Source organism: Musa acuminata, chromosome BXJ1-5, assembly GCF_036884655.1.
Source record: "Musa acuminata AAA Group cultivar baxijiao chromosome BXJ1-5, Cavendish_Baxijiao_AAA, whole genome shotgun sequence".
In the NCBI taxonomy this organism is placed as follows: Eukaryota; Viridiplantae; Streptophyta; class Magnoliopsida; order Zingiberales; family Musaceae; genus Musa; species Musa acuminata.
This window is the reverse complement of record NC_088331.1, coordinates 1432263-1448893: the sequence shown is the minus strand read 5'-3', so window position 1 is coordinate 1448893 and position 16631 is coordinate 1432263. Positions and strand designations below refer to the sequence as shown.

The 16631-nt window shown below is 39.5% G+C and overlaps 1 protein-coding gene across 1 annotated transcript; it reads left to right on the top strand.

Moving 5' to 3' along the window:
• Positions 1–645: 645 nt before the first annotated feature.
• On the top strand, positions 646–5646 carry LOC103983546 (vacuolar protein sorting-associated protein 2 homolog 2). Its single transcript, XM_009400777.3, has 11 exons — positions 646–981; positions 1304–1348; positions 1616–1650; positions 1739–1789; positions 1955–2059; positions 2157–2228; positions 2347–2418; positions 4501–4581; positions 4731–4766; positions 4868–4929; positions 5259–5646. Exons 1-11 carry the CDS (start codon positions 948–950, stop codon positions 5326–5328), a joined length of 663 nt encoding a protein of 220 aa, XP_009399052.1. The 5' UTR covers positions 646–947; the 3' UTR covers positions 5329–5646.
• The last annotated feature ends 10985 nt before the right edge of the window (positions 5647–16631 follow it).

Genomic DNA, 16631 nt, shown 5'->3' with positions numbered 1-16631 from the left:
GTCCCAAAGCGGCCCCTCGTTTCTCTTTCCAGTTACCGCAGGGGTAAATCAAACGGGTACCGTGAAAGACTCCGTCCACGACATAGCGTCGGATCACGGCGATGTCATGCCACGTCAAAAACGGAGCGGACGAATCACGCCGTGACATTTTTCGTCGCTAGGGCTATGTGTCACCACGTCACTAACATTGACCCATGACTTGGGCGATGACGTGGTCCATATATGTGGGACCGGGCGCATGCATGGCTCCATCGGCCCAAAAAAAAAGCCCATTCCCCTATAGTGATAATAATTCTTTATCTAATTAATTGGACCCAATTCAATCTTGATCGAACTTAAGTTTATTACTCAAACCTTGAATTGGATCTAATTTACTTCGTTATTGATATTTTAATTAAATGATATATAATATCTTACATAAATTTTTAGATATTTGTTTAAATATTAAGTTCTTCGTATATATGGCATGCGGTAAGAATTACTTTTTTTTTTTTATTATGTTTCTAATATTTTATATTTTATATAATTTGTCAAAGAAGAAAGTAATAAATTCGAAGTTTACGAACCGTTGGATAGATTCACGCACCGAAAGGGAATCCTAAACAGACGTGCGATTGACACCCGCTTTCTTACCCCGGGGAGGGTCCTGCATCGACCCCACATTACTCCTCGTGTAGGCGAGAGGCCAGTGGATGTTCAACGGGTGGATCGATAATTATTTCTCAAAGAAGAAGAAGAAAAAGGGAAAACAAAGAACGAAACACCGAACCTGTGCTGCTTGCTGCCGCCGCTGTCTGTGAGTGAGGGCGAGCGAGAGGCCGCTCCATCGCCAGACGCCAAGAACCCTAGCCGCCTCCCACTTCCGATCTAGGGGTCCTTGCCTTTCGTTCGCGATCTCTGCTCTCCTTTCCCTCGATCAATTTTTGCTCGGGCGAAGAGAACGCATCATGAACATCTTCAAGAAGAAGACCTCCCCTAAAGGCGAGGAAAAAATCTTTTCTTTTCATCTGCATTTGTCGTCGCCGCGTTGGATTTGGTTGCTAGCCGTGTATTTTCTCGATTAATGTCCGGTTCCGATGCTTAAGATGTTTTCTTTTCCTCAAGAAAGGAAGGAATTTGTGATCCGCATTCTTTTCCCTTTTAAGTTTTTCTTGATTTCTTTTGGGTACATGCTCCAGCGAATTTCTTGGTCGAAGTTTGCCATTTAGGGTTTTGTTTCCTTCTATTTTTTCTTTTATGATCCCATTCATACGATATTTTGAGCCTTCCTCTTTGAATCTGATAGTTGTGCTTCACCGCGCAGATGCTCTCAGGACGAGCAAAAGAGAAATGGCTGTCGCCACAAGAGGTAGAATCTTGTCTTGCGGATGCTTAGGGTTTTACTCTCTTGAGGAGTGCTTTTATATGTTTGTCCACAAAATGATGAAAAGATCGGACTTGTATGTTAATTTGTGATTTGATCTGTTTCGTTTTCCTTGTCCAAATTCAGGCAGTAATTAAGCATCAATAGCTAATTATAGATCAAGCATTATATTAATATTCTAGAGAGTACATTTCCAAAGAATAAATTATGTCATTATTTTGAGTGACTATGATCTTCCTATCTCGGCTTCAGGTGTGGAGCGTGAGATTGCTTCCCTGCAGTTAGAGGTTTGTTTTTCGTCTATGCTGTCCTCTTGCATTAAATCTTGTGCATCTTTTTGGCTGTCTAATCCTGTTTACAAAATAATCATCACAGGAGAAAAAACTGGTTGCAGAGATCAAGAAGACTGCACAAACTGGGAATGAGGTTTTCTCATTGTTGTTCATACAGTCTTATTATGACTTTCTTTGTTCAAGCAGTATTCTTGATATTATTGGAACATCTATTCCATTCATACGGTTCTGTCATCATGATACTATTCTGCACAGGAGGGATAATGGACAACTTTATTTGGTATGTTTACCTTTGTAGGCTGCCACCCGGATCTTAGCTCGTCAGCTTGTTCGTCTGAGGCAGCAAATTACAAACTTGCAGGGAACTCGTGCACAAATAAGAGGCATAGCAACCCACACCCAGGTCAGAACTTCTAGTTACTAGATTTAGTTATGAACCGCCAGTGTCTTCAAAGATGTCTCAACATGTGGAGAAAAATTGGCATTGGGCTTTTTTGCAGGCAATGTATGCAAACACTTCAATATCCACAGGAATGAAAGGTGCAAGCAAGGCAATGGCTGCTATGAACAAGGTCTGGTGGAAGTTTACTGTTAATATTTCGGGTGCTTATTTCAACAATGGAAAATCTATCAGCTAGATGTTGAGTCATTTACATGCTTACATTCTGATTTGTGATTTACATGTTTCAGCAAATGGAACCAGCGAAGCAGTTGAAAGTGATGAAAGAATTCCAGAAGCAATCATCACAAATGGATATGACGGTAACACACTGATTCATAATTTTAACCAGTTCGATAGATTTTTCAATTCTACATAAAATCACCGGATAGTTTTAAATACTTTTCTAAGAAAGGGTGGCATAGTGCATGAAGCTCCTGCCAATATAAGTTCTAGAAAATATTAATATATGCAACCTTACATTTATAAATAGAGATACCATTTCTGTGACCTAGCTACCCGAAAAGAGTAATGCGTGACACTAACGCTTACCCTCACTCTTTTGATTTACTTTTGGCAATGCTTCTCATCCTGCTTGCTCTCTCTAATACTAGATGAAATATCTGACATGTTAAATTGTCGGAAATTATGTATCTACTCAAAACTAGACCACATTACAGCAGCAGCATGGAGAACAGTGCTGTTGACTTCTTTAAAAAAAATTCTCTGTATGAATTTGACTTTTTATTTAACTTTTAAATTCATTGAAAATTTGTCTGCATAGAGCATGTGAATCCTGAATTGGTTCATTCTTTTTCTAGAATATCTTCAATTGGATTTATCTCTATTTTTGTTGGTAATTATGGTCACACTTTTCTTTTTAAAATATGAACGTACTGTGTTAGTTAATCTGTCCCATTGCTTGTTTGAGGGACTCAGGGAACAATTTATAAGTGCCTAACATCTGGGGTAATTTGGACATGAACTCCTATCTTAATGATTTGATGGGACTATCTTAATGAAATTTTAGTCTCACCTACCAATATTGTTAGCCATATGTTTGGTGTTATTGTTGATGGGTTGTTGGTTCTCGTGTGAGCCTCCAAACATGACGAAGATCCTCCAAAGATGAATAGGGAGTAACAACATGAAGGAAGATGAAATTTGAAACTTTGGTCTCGTAATGGATGCAAACTTCATCAACTTTAGTCTTGTAATAGTTGAAAATTTTCTTGAATAAATTTGTTGGATTCATGGCAAAAGCAATACACTTGTTGGGTTAGCTTGTAACTTGATTACATCCGTCGTGCAATGCGATTGCTAAAATGTGGTGGGTCTATGAACTTCTACATGAAAGGAGCTTGAAATGATAGTTTTCAGAAATGTCATATTTGCTAAGGTAGCTTAGATCGAAGGAGACTGTTGCCTGACAGGCATTGTTTTGTTGTATAAGACCTACCTGGCATATAGGGTATAATATCTGCTGATGTCCCTGATGATTTTCTCCAACCATAATCCAAACTTCAATCTTAGTAGCTTCTCAAGAAACGATATTCTTAGAATTTTGCTTGATTTATAAGAACTTCTAAGATCAAGTAACCCAAAAAGTTATTATTCTACGAAGCCCTTGTTTTTTATAGGCCAAAACGATCCTTTTTAAACAATACGCATAAAGCTATAAGTAGTGTAAAATAAAATTGCATTTTAATTTCTTTACCACTGACTGATTAGGATTGATGTCTGATTTCCTGTATGTAGTGGATTCTAGCGAACCCATTTGGTCCTGAAATGAGATGGGAAATGGTATTGAAGACAACTGTTGGTAATTGATTATCAAAATGGGTATAAAATGTGGCTAAAGATGTTTGATAAAAATAGCTTATGATATATATACCAGTACCTTTTCAATAATATAACAGTAAGGGATTGATTGCTAATACTCATGAGTTCCCCTTTTTGTTTATTGTCATCTTTGACCTACTTGAGATTTTTTGCTAGACCTAAATCAAATTTGTGTGACCCATTACAAGACAGTAGTTGAAGGTTGATATATCTCTTAGTTTGGAATCACTCATATCTGGAACCCATGGGAATAACTCTATGTTTCAAATGAAAGTTTGGATTATTCTTGCAAAGGATTTCACAACACTCAAATCTGCTTCTTGGATGGACATCTTTTTATCAAGATATGGTGCAATTGAAGATTGATTGATTAGTTATCTAGAAATTCACGAACTTATGTTATTAAATGAAAACCTATTATAGGCAAACTCCTTACAATTAAATACATTTCTTGCCTAGATATCTGTAGTCTCTCTCTAGCCCCGTTTCTCTTCTGTGCATCCATGTGAGGAAGTGTGTGTTTGAGCGTGTTAAGCACTATACTTATGCTACAATTTGTGCAGATTGAGATGATGTCAGAGGCCATCGATGAAACATTGGATAAAGATGAGGCAGAGGAGGAAACAGAAGAACTCACGAACCAGGTAAGATAAATGTAGCTTTGGCAACTCAATTAGAATTGAGAATGAACCTTTTCCGAAGCAAGCAAAACTACTTTATTTTGGCTCCAGATTTCCTTTGGCTCCAGATTTCCGAAGCAAGCACTATACTTATTTTTTGTGATTTATTTTAGGTGCTTGATGAAATTGGTGTTGATGTTGCCTCACAGGTAACAAAACATTTTGCATACCTATTTGGTGTGCTATTTTTAGATATCCATACATTGTTTTCTTCCTACTTTTAAGTTTGTTTTCGTTTGTCCTTTTTCAGCTATCTTCAGCTCCCAAAGGGCGGATTGCTGTCAACAATAAGAAAGTTGATACTGCCTCAAGGTACGAAATGTTAATTAGCACCAGTTGCATGTGGAATTCAGGTCATGTGAATGACAAGCCATGAGTATTCCCATTAGTTTTCTTTTTGAAGAAAAGCTATCTTATTTGCGCCCTTTAGTCACTGCTTGTTCTTGTAGTAAGTATTTTTTATGTTGGATATAATTTGTGCAAGCAAGTCAGAGTAGTTCTGCTTCATGCCAACTATGCGATGCATATAGCAAACCCACTGAGTAGCTAGAAAAAGAAGGATCGTCTATGTGCTGTATTGTCATGTAATTATGATAACTTCTGCCAAAATGCATCTCATTCGTATAAACCTGTAATTGCAGGAATGTAGCTCCAGAGAGTTCCCAAGTCGATGATCTCGAGAAGAGGTTGGCATCTCTGCGACGCATCTAATATAGCCAAATACTGTTCTTGCAGTGTATGCAAAGTTTGCTTGAAGTCATCAAATGTTTTTTTATCGAAAACTAGGTGTCTCTATTCTTTTAAGGTTAATGCTGTAGTATCGACCCTGCCAATTTACCAGCATCGTTCTCATGGTTTTTAGTGTTGGAGCAAAGGACTTGTAATAACATGCATACCATATGAGAACAACGTTTCTCAGTTACTGTAAATTCATGAACTTGGTGTCGAACTTTCTGAACTGGATCAGATACTAACTGTTTGCTTGCAAAACAGACATTTTGGCTTAGTGTGGAGAAGTGTTTCTAGATTTGTTTGGGCTCATGGAAGATTTGTAATGCTTTTGGGCAGAGGAGTTTTGAGGTGCAACTCAAAGTTGGCTGAATTTGGTTGCTTTTGTGCTGTACTAACAATGTGATAGATTGATACCCAAAACATTAGTTTGAAGTGTTTAAACAGTTTAACATTGATAAGATGATTTCATCAGTTACCAAACTTCGAAGCGTTTAAATGCTTTCTATTGCCCATTATAATTGATTTGATCTGACTACGTCAAGCTATGCTAGAACATGAAAGATTGTTTCTAAGATTGAAAACTAGAGAGAGAGAGAGAGAGAGATTATTATTAAGAGGGATTTATAAAAAGGTGTTTTTTATACTTGCTTGATATTCTTTCATTATGAAAACAAGAGGAGATATTATATCTTTTCCTTCGTATTCTTCCTTGTAATTGATAGAAAAAAAAAAGACCATTATCAAGAGAGTTTAGAAAAACTATTATTTTTTGTTTAATTTTTCTAATAATTAATAAAAATTCTTATCTTCTATCTTAGAAAATAATATTATTATAATTCATAAAAAGAAAATCGATTAACCACATACAAAAGTTCACTATGACACCATTGTGGAACCAAATTTTTTATCGTATAACCGTTCAAAACTTATGGAATTATAATTGGATCATTTTTAAAATAGTCAATTTTTTTTTTTTATCGCATAAGAGGCCACTAAGAGGCTAAATTTTCACGGATCGACGTGCGAGGGTGCAATTGAGCAACTATAGTCTTAAAACTAATGATGAAAAATATTATTATGACTCGAATATGAGAAATATTTATCATTTGGTGTTGGGTCCAGCCCATATGTGGGTTTGGACAAATTGGACCTATTGAGCCCAAATCACTAATTAAGGTGAAGTAAGACAAATTAGGGTATGCAGGGAAAAGAAAAACACAGAGCAGCGTGCAGAGAGAAATAGAGAGAGAAAATAAGGTTTCTGAGTTTTTCTGCTTGACGATCGGTGGCCAAACATTGTCAGTTTCGGCCCAAATTTTATGTGGAGAATCCTTGCAGCAAACTCTACAATCCTAACGGTGTTGATCTACAGTTTACCCTCTCTAAGGTACTTTCCTACGATATCCACTCTGTGAGACCTAGAATTCTCTTTGGAGGAGATCCACCTATGTGATGAAGATATGGTATTCTTGAGCCAAGATCTATGTTCTTGATGTTATTCTGATCCTCTAGTTATTCTAGAGAAGACCTACTGTAAACCTGTTATCATCATTATTGATAGTGGAAGTTTGAGGTGGACTACGGTCCCGTGGTTTTTCCCATATTGGGTTTTCCACGTTAAAAAAGATTTGGTCTCACTGTGTGATTGATTTATTGCTCCATTGTTTATGCTGTGCTGATTGATATTAGCATTTGAATATGAAGTTGGTATTTTGATGAGGAACCTATTTTGATACACAAAGAGGGAAAGAATTATTCCGCATTAACAGGTTTCTTCCCAACAAGTGGTATTAGAGCATCAGGTTGTTTGGTGCTAGTTTTCTTGTGTGATTGAAATGGAGCAGTCAGATGGTATGATTAAATTGAACTCATCAAATTATTCCACTTGGAGGCGTCTGATGGAAGATTTGCTCTATTGCAAAGATTTGTATAAGCCTATCAAGGTTAAAGATAAACCTTCTATTATGGACGATGAAGAATGGGAAGTTCAACATAGAAAAGCTATTGCCTATATTAGAAGATAGATGGATATAAACTTGCATGAGCATATTTCAGATGAAACCAGAGCTGATGTTGTTTGGCAAAGGTTAGAAAATCTTTTTGCGAAAAAGATAGTGGGAAATAGAATTTCTCTCCTCAGAAGGCTTGTAAATTTGAAGTATAAAGATGATGGTAACATTATTGAGCACATAAGCCTATTTCAGAGTCTTGCAAACAAGTTGGTTGCTATGAAAATGAATATAGATGATGAGATGCAGGGATTATTACTTCTCAGCTCTTTACCAGAAAGTTGGGAAACGTATGTGGTGATTATTTGTAACTCCACGCCAGAGGGGACTCTAACCATAGATATGGTTAAAGACAGTTTGCTAAATGAAGATGCAAGAAGGAAAGAACAGGGTGAATCTTCTTCTGGTGCATTTGTTACTGAAAAACAAGAAAGACGTGGAAGAAGTCATAGCAGAAATCCATATGGTTATAGAGGAAGATCCAAGTCTAGAAGAGATATCAAATGTTTTCACTGTAACAGACTAGGTCACATGAAGAAAGAGTGTAGGTTTTGGAAGCGAGAACAAAATGAAATGAAAAAAAAATGAAAAAGAGACCAATACAGTTGCTGCTGAAGGTAATATCACTATTGTCTGTGATGAAGGTTGTGTTAGCCTTGTAGCTCAGGACAGTAATTGGGTAATTGACTCTGGTGCTTCATTTCATGTTACTTCTCATGGTGATTTCTTTAGATCTTACACTGCTGGTGATTTTGGTAATGTCAGAATGGGAAACAATGGTACATCTAAGATTGTGGGTATTGGAGATATTTGCTTGGAGACTAGTATTGGGAGCAAATTGATACTCAAAGATGTAAGACATGTTCCAGATATTCGTCTTAACTTGATATCTACAGGTAGACTTGATGATGAGGGCTTTGCACATTATTTTGGTGAAAGTAAATGGAAACTCACTAAAGGTTCTCTAATTGTGGCAAAAGGAAAGAAGATTAACTCTTTTTATGTCATGGAAGCTAAGCTACACAAAGGAGAGATTAATGCAATTCGAAAAGGTGAAAGTATAGATCTTTGGCATAAGAGGCTTGGACATATCAGCGAGAAAGGACTTCAAACTCTTGCTAGAAAGCAGTTCTTACCAGAGTTGCAAGGTACATCTCTTAAATCTTGTGATCATTGCTTAGTTGGAAAAACACATAGAGTTGCATTTCAGACATATCCATCATCTAGAAGATCTGATGTTATTGATTTAGTTCATACTGATGTTTGTACTATGCAAACTAGAACTCTTGGAGGTGCTCTTTATTTTGTTACTTTTATTGATGACCATTCTAGAAAAGTGTAGGCTTTTGCTTTGAAATCTAAAGACCAGGTACTCGATGCTTTCAAGGAGTTTCATGTCAATGTTGAAAGAGAAACTGGCAGAAAGCTAAAGTGTGTTCGATCAGATAATGGTTGCGAGTACAGGGGTCCTTTTAAGAATTATTGCAGGTTCCATGGTATCAGGCTTGAGAAAACAGTTCCTAAAACTCCTCAGCAGAACGGTGTGGCAGAAAGAATGAACAGAACCATTGAAGAAAGGATTAGGTGTATGCTTTCCCACGCCAAGTTACCAAAGTCATTTTGGGGGGAGGCTATGAGAACTACAGTTGACCTGATAAATCTTTCTCCATCAGTTCCTCTGCAAGGTGATGTTCCAGAAAGAGTATGGAGAGGAAAAGATATATCTTATAATCATTTGAGAGTCTTTGGGTGTAAAGCATTTGTTCCTATTCCCAAAGATGAGAGATCCAAGCTTGATAATAAGGCAAAAGCATGTATCTTCTTGGGATATGGTCATGAAGAGTTTGGGTACAGATTATGGGATCTAGTGAACAAGAAGATTATTAGAAGCAGAGATGTTGTGTTTCTTGAAGACCAATTGTTTGATGATGGTGATAATGTTGAGAAGCCAGAAACCTCTGTTTATATTCCTTGGAGTTTGGGTCCAGTTCCTTCACCTGTAGTTCATGATGATCATGGGGGAGATGAACAAGAAGATTGTGATGAGAATACTAGTGATGATACACCTACAGTTGATGATGCTGAACCAACTGAACAGGCACCTCCACCACCAGTTGAGATTCCATTGAGAAGATCCACTAGAGAGCGACAACCCTCTACCAGATATCCTCCACATGAGTATGTTATGCTTACTGACGGGGGAGAGCCAGAAACTTACCAAGAAGCTATTCTACATGAGAATAAGAGTGAGTGGGTTAAAGCCATGCAAGGAGAGATGAGATCCTTACTTGAGAACCACACCTATGACTTGGTAAAGCTGCCGAAAGAGAAGAAAGCTCTCAAGAATAAGTGGGTTTATAAATTGAAGACTGAAAACAATAGCTCACAACAAAGATACAAGGCACGACTAGTTGTGAAAGGATTCAGTCAGAAGAAAGGTATTGACTTTGAAGAAATATTTTCTCCGGTTGTGAAAATGTCCTCTATCCGAGTTGTTCTTAGTTTGGCTGCCCGCTTGAATTTAGAAGTTGAGCAACTTGATGTAAAAACAGCATTTCTTCATGGTGACTTAGAAGAAGAAATTTACATGGAGCAACCAGAAGGTTTCAAAGTCAAGGGAAAAGAAAATCTGGTATGTAAGCTTAGGAAAAGCTTATATGGACTCAAACAGGCACCTAGACAATGGTACAAGAAGTTTGATTCCTTTATGATGAGCCAAGGGTATGATAGAACCACATCTGATCATTGTGTGTTTATGAAGAAATTTTCAGATGATGATTTTATTATTTTACTGCTATATGTTGTGTTGGGAAATCATAAGGGGGGCGACATCATATGCGCAGCGGAAGAACAAGAAAACAAAAATCCCCGATTCCCAAAAAGATGTTCGTCGTCGTGCGAAGATTGGTGCGCAAAAATCCGCAAAACACAAAACTGCGTATAGAGATTGTGTTACCTAGGGAGATCGTATATCCCTGTTTCCTTGCAGATCCTTAGGAGAGGGTGAAGGAGGTCAAGCGTCCTCCTCTCTAGCGGTGATCCACACAGCAGGGTTGCGACGACGCTCCTCAAAACTCCAGGCCTACTCTGAGGTGGAGAGGGAGAGGAGAATAGGAAGGGCAAGCAAAGACTCTAGCCTATGAGGCTGTGAATCCCTCCTATTTATAGAGATCCCGTGTCAAAACCCTAATGGGTCCTTTCCCTAGTGGGTATTGGATCTGCATCCAATAAGACAAGGGCTCCGTCGGATATCTCATATCCGAACCTCTACTCATCGCAATGCCTACCATATGTGTGTGACCCTCTAGGCCCAATATCGAGCTGGCCGTGAGTCATACCTGTCAGAACTCCTTCTGACTGAGTGAATTATTATCTCTGTAATAATTCACTCGACTCATCGACTACGGAAGTACTAGGCCACTACGCCGTAGTCCCCAGACGATACAGGGGAATCCAATCCATTGGACCTGTCTGTCCTCAGTTACCATGTACCTATAGTCCCTCATCCATCTAATATCCCAGAGACCGTATATCGAGCATGGTGCTGTCAGACCCATACGGTTTCTACTCGAGTCTCGCTCTAATCGGATTCTCCCGGAGAACTCTTTCTCTCTCAACCCGAATGACCCTGGCCAGGGATTTGTCTGAGCAAGAACACATAGGATATTCCTCTCATGACGCCGAGAGTGGATGATCCTTTGTCGACACTCAATAGCCCTCGTAAGGTCGACTACCACTCCCAATGACCAGCTGTACTAGATCTGAGAACAGTCAAACCTATAAGTCTGGTATCAAAGAGTGGAGCACTCATACAGGACATCCTTGGTGTCTCAAGTCTAAGGACCAGATACACCACTAGGACTATGGAATCGCTGTCTGACAATAAGGCATCATCAACCATCCAGCATTCCGTAAGCGGATCAATCAGTGAACTCATTCTCCAATGAGCACCTGTACTGTATCCCTAGTGTCCCTACACGAGCAGCTATGAGACCAGCTGCATCCATCATATGGACGGGTATACAGCACACCAGTCTATCCGGTTATCACGATGTCCCTCTCGAGTAACCTATGACCGGGATTATTTAGGATATGTGTTTAAAGGTGAATCGATCTCATTATCGTGATCTCATCACGATCCGATTCCCATTGCACAAATCCAAGGACATCACAATATATATATGCATTTATGCAATAGTTATAAAGTGATATACGCCAAAATATAATAAGCAAAAAGATTCTGTATCAAGTCACACGTGCCATCACTCACGTGATTGGCTTGCTGGGCACCTATGACTAGCATGTTGATGATATGTTGATTGTTGGCCATGATGTTGGAAAAATTGAAAAGCTTAAAAGAGAGCTAAGTAAGTCTTTTGCCATGAAAGACTTAGGATCGGTGAGACAAATACTTGGCATGAAGATTCTTCGTGATAGGAAGAAAAGGAAGATTTGGCTATCTCAGGAGACTTACATTGAAAAGGTTCTTGAAAGATTCAACATGAGTAAAGCCAAAGCAGTTTGTTCCCCACTTGTAGGTCATTTCAAGCTGAGTTCGAAACAATGTCCTACAAGTGAGAAAGAAAAAGAAGAAATATCCAGAGTACCTTACTCATCTGCAGTAGGCAGTTTGATGTATGCTATGGTTTGTACTAGGCCAGATATAGCTCATGCAGTTGGAGTTATTAGCCGATTTCTCTCTAATCCTGGAAAGGAACATTGGGCAGCAGTGAAATGGATATTAAGATATCTAAGAGGTACTTCCAGGTTGTATTTATGTTTTGGTAGTGATGAACCTGTGTTAGAAGGGTACACAGATGCAGACATGGCAGGTGATACTGATTCCAGGAAGTCCACTTCGGGATTCTTGATGACATTTGCAGGAGGAGCAGTCTCTTGGCAGTCTAAGTTACAGAAGTGTGTTGCTCTATCAACCACAGAAGCAGAATACATAGCAGTTACTAAAGCCTGTAAGGAAACTTTATGGATGAAAAAGTTTCTACAGGAATTGGGCTTGAAACAGGAAGTATATACTGTTTACTGTGACAGTCAGAGCGCCATTCACCTCTCCAAGAATTCAACATACCATTCTAGATCCAAGCATATTGATGTGAGATATCACTGGATTCGTGATGTGCTTGAGATGAAAGAATTACAGTTGGAAAAAGTGCATACCAATGAGAATGGTTCAGATATGTTGACAAAGTCTTTGCCTAAGGAGAAGCTTGAAGCATGTAGGCGAAGAGCGGGCTTGGTACAACCCACCATATGAGCTGGAGGGGGAGAATTGTTGGGTCCAGCCCATATGTGGGCTTGGACAAATTGGGCCTATTGAGCCCAAATCACTAATTAAGGTGAAGTAAGGCAAATTAGGGTATGCAGGCAAATTAGGGTATTCAGTGTACGTGCACAGTGAACAGCGACGGCGTGCAGAGAGAAAAGAGGAGAGAGAAATAGAGAGAGAAAGTAAGGTTTCTGAGTTTTTCTGCTTGACGATCGGTGGCCAAACGTTGTCAGTTTCGGCCCAAATTTTATGTGGAGAATCCTTGCAGCAAACTCTACAATCCTAACGGTGTTGATCTGCAGTTTACCCTCTCTAAGGTACTTTCTTGCGATATCCACTCTGTGAGACCTAGAATTCTCTTTGGAGGAGATCCACCTATGTGATGAAGATATGGTATTCTTGAGCCAAGATCTATGTTCTTGATGTTATTCTGATCCTCTAGTTATTCTAGAGAAGACCTATTGTAAACCTATTATCATCATTATTGATAGTGGAAGTTTGAGGTGGACTACGGTCCCGTGGTTTTTCCCACATTGGGTTTTCCACGTTAAAAAAGATTTGGTCTCACTGTGTGATTGATTTATTGCTCTATTGTTTATGCTATGCTGATTGATATTAGCATTTGAATATCAAGTTGGTATTTTGATGAGGAACCTATTTTGATACACAGAGGGAAAGAATTATTCCGCATTAACAGGTTTCTTCCCAACATTTGGAAAGTGTGAAAAAAGAAATTTCTAAAGAAATACATTGAGAAATGATAAATGTATTGAATCTTTCAATGCGATAATACTTTTTTAAATCTCTTAAAACAAATTTTGTTCCAAACATATATGATATGCTATGGTTGCTTACTTCGATATGGTGCAAATATTTAAATTTCACTCTTTTATATATTTTTCAGACCCATTGCCGATAGAAACTACCACATTACCAGTCACGCCGGTACAAATAAAACATTGTATTAGTATAGTATCGTTCCACCCATCTCTCTCTCTCTCTCTCTCTCTCTCTTCTTCGACTCTGGCAAAGCTGCACGGACTCTTTGTTCAAAGTCATCACGTACACTAACCTGCAAAAAGCTTCAGCTACCTCCAAACTCTTGTCACTTTCTTGGTCAAATCCCTCAACCATTTCCCACCATATGCTTCCCTATATATCATATAATTCATACACATATATATAATAATAATATTATTAACCTTCTCTGCTGTTCCTTCACCCCCTCAATCCTCGAAGCTGCCACCCACAGTCACCCAGAAGATAGCAGCTCCTCACATGTTTCTTCTTCTTCTTCTTCTTCTTCTTCTTGGGGTTCAGTTTTACTGCAATTGGATCATGAAATGGTGGTTGATGCCGTAGTCTGGTCGGGAAGTCTCAGTACTGTTGCCACACACACTTACTTGATGCTTGTTTGCTAGCTTTTTTATCTTGTAATGAATGAAAAGCTAGCAGCACGGTGAGCTCGTCTTCTTCTCCATGGCAGTGTAAATCTCAGTATCTTTTCCGAGATAAAAACTGTTCTTGCTATTGCTTGCAAATCCTTGGGTTAAGTTTCAGATTTATATTTATCAGTAATGGATGTTTTCCCGAGTAACGAGTGATCAAAATCGATGGAATGTCATTCTACAGTTTTGATGATACGCCATCTATTTCATTGTCCTCCTCTCCTTAGAAAGAGAGAACAAAACAAGAACACACTGCATCGAATACTTTGTAAATAGAGGAGTTTGACCGATGGAAGATGGATGATGATGTTTCTGATTCGGATACAATGACATGCAATATGATCTGGCACAATAATTTGGTGAACTCGGGGACCCAATGCTGCAATAAGCAGCAGCATTCGAGATGTGAAGCCATGTGAGAGCAGTTTGCTCGAGTTGCAAGTCGGCACTGCACAACTGTGATGCGCAGAGCAGTGCCAGGAAAGCTCTGACTTTTGTGTTGTCGCAATGCGGCGGGCGCGCGCGCGCGGCACCGGCACGAGCAACCTGCCCATGATAATACCAGATGAACATGAACTCGTCTTTTCTGTGCTCATCTGCAGCTTCAGAAAGGAGAATTATCCGAGTAGAGAAGGAAGAAAGAACACGATGTTCTGTTCTGCATCTATCGACACAACCAAACATCTTCCTCGTTTCAGATACCTGTGAAAATTCTCTGTGTGGATCTTACTTTAGCTGACCTCTTTACTCTTTACATTCTTCTCTATCCTCTATGTATCCACATAATCGAAGCAGTACAAGGTTTGGAGCCACTCGGATTGCAACCCCGAATCCTCACTGAAACCGAACGAAATGTGTTGATCGTTGCAGCTGAATTCTCACCGTGATGCCATGCATGAGAATTTGCTGAACTCAGAGCCCCAGGTGAACGTCTCGATCACGTCCCTACGAGAAAAGGGGAGGTCCCAAAGCAGCTCGAGATCTGCCAGAGGCTGAGACCCAACAACAGAGCTGCTATTTTCGCAGTACAAATCTATCATGAACGAATCCATCCTCTGCAACCTACTTTAATTTGAAATGCAAGCATTTAGATCAGATGACGCTATTGCCTGTCATGATCATGTGATCGATCAGCTTGTTTCCTCGATTCATAAATAAATGCGAGGATAATACTGCGATGCCTCGGTGGTCCCTAATGTCAGTACAGAATGCAGAGAAGATGAATGCACCAGGGAGATTGCAGTAATCCAACATCCGTAAGTGATGCAGGATTGGATTCAATTCCAATCTTCCAGGATGTCGACTGAAAGCGCCTGTAATCGACCGTAATCTATCATCATCCCTTCCTTCATTCACATACAATAAACCGACTTCTTTAGTCGTGGAAGATTCTGCAGAAGCACGAGTTTGTCAGACACTAAACAGTTCATGCAGACCTCCCATACAGAGGAGATTAAATTTCTGCGCTTGCAGAACGCTGAGGCTGGAGCGGATTCGAAGCAGAATTCCAACATGCCACTGCAAGCAGATTGATGGAGTGGAAGAAGGCACAAGGGAGAAGGAAGATCCGGCGAGGGCCAATCGGAACGCTGGATCCAAATTTGTGGATAGAGTAGAAGCATGAAGGGACATGAGCTACGGCTATGAGCTGTGGTCATGGTTCCACGAGGCCCTACCACGGGCATCAGTCGATCTCAGGCCTACCAACATCAGATGAAAGAGAAGAAAACAAGAGGAGAAGAGCTGTCCACTGGCCCAGTGGTGCTGCAATGATTTTGATGAGTACTCAGTGGTGGACCTCCAAAACATTCTCCCACTCTTCCTTCCTTCCTTCCTTCCTTCCACAAAGGCACTTGCTATGTGAAAGAGTGTGGCTCACTAGGTTGAGACATGAACACATCAGGATTAACATGCTACACTCCTCAGGCTCAGCTTCCATGCAAACAAATCTTGTCAACATGAGGTGACCAGCTTCATCTGATGGAGTGGAGCAAAGAAACAGATGTATGTGGACAAAGCATCATAAATGCATGATTTCATTGAGAATCTACAACCAGAAATGGTCAAATGGGTGCAGAGATAAATCCAACCCCTCATGAGGAAAACCAAAATCACTATCTGCAGCATGTGAGTATATACATCCAAGGAAATGGTTTCATGTACCTGATAACATCCTTCGAGGCACAATATGCTTCCCTTTGGTGGTACCAAAGGGGAGGATAAAGATACAAATCATTGTGCCAAAGTAGAATAAGATGCCTACCAAGAAATTTGGGTACCTTGTCCTATTATCTCATGAAAACATGAACCAGAACATCTTTGTACCACTGGTGGCAGTCACAAATCACCATAAGTAATCGATAACATTCCAGAAGATTAGTGGTCCCATAATTCATTTTGTTCCTCGTGAAAAGAATAGTGTGCCGGTCACGGTAAACATTAGTATCGATCTTTGAACTTGAGAATGAGACTTGTTCCGAGTCGGTAACAAGCGAGGTGATGTCTTGATTTTTCCCTATCTAGTTGGATCGTTCGGAAGGA

Excerpts from the sequence above, each read along its gene's own strand:
- LOC103983546 (XM_009400777.3), top strand. The coding sequence starts at position 948 with ATGAACATCTTCAAGAAGAAGACCTCCCCTAAAG. Across the intron at positions 982-1,303 it reads GAAGAAGACCTCCCCTAAAG|ATGCTCTCAGGACGAGCAAA; the intron begins GCGAGGAAAAAA and ends TTCACCGCGCAG. Across the intron at positions 4,582-4,730 it reads CAGAAGAACTCACGAACCAG|GTGCTTGATGAAATTGGTGT; the intron begins GTAAGATAAATG and ends GATTTATTTTAG.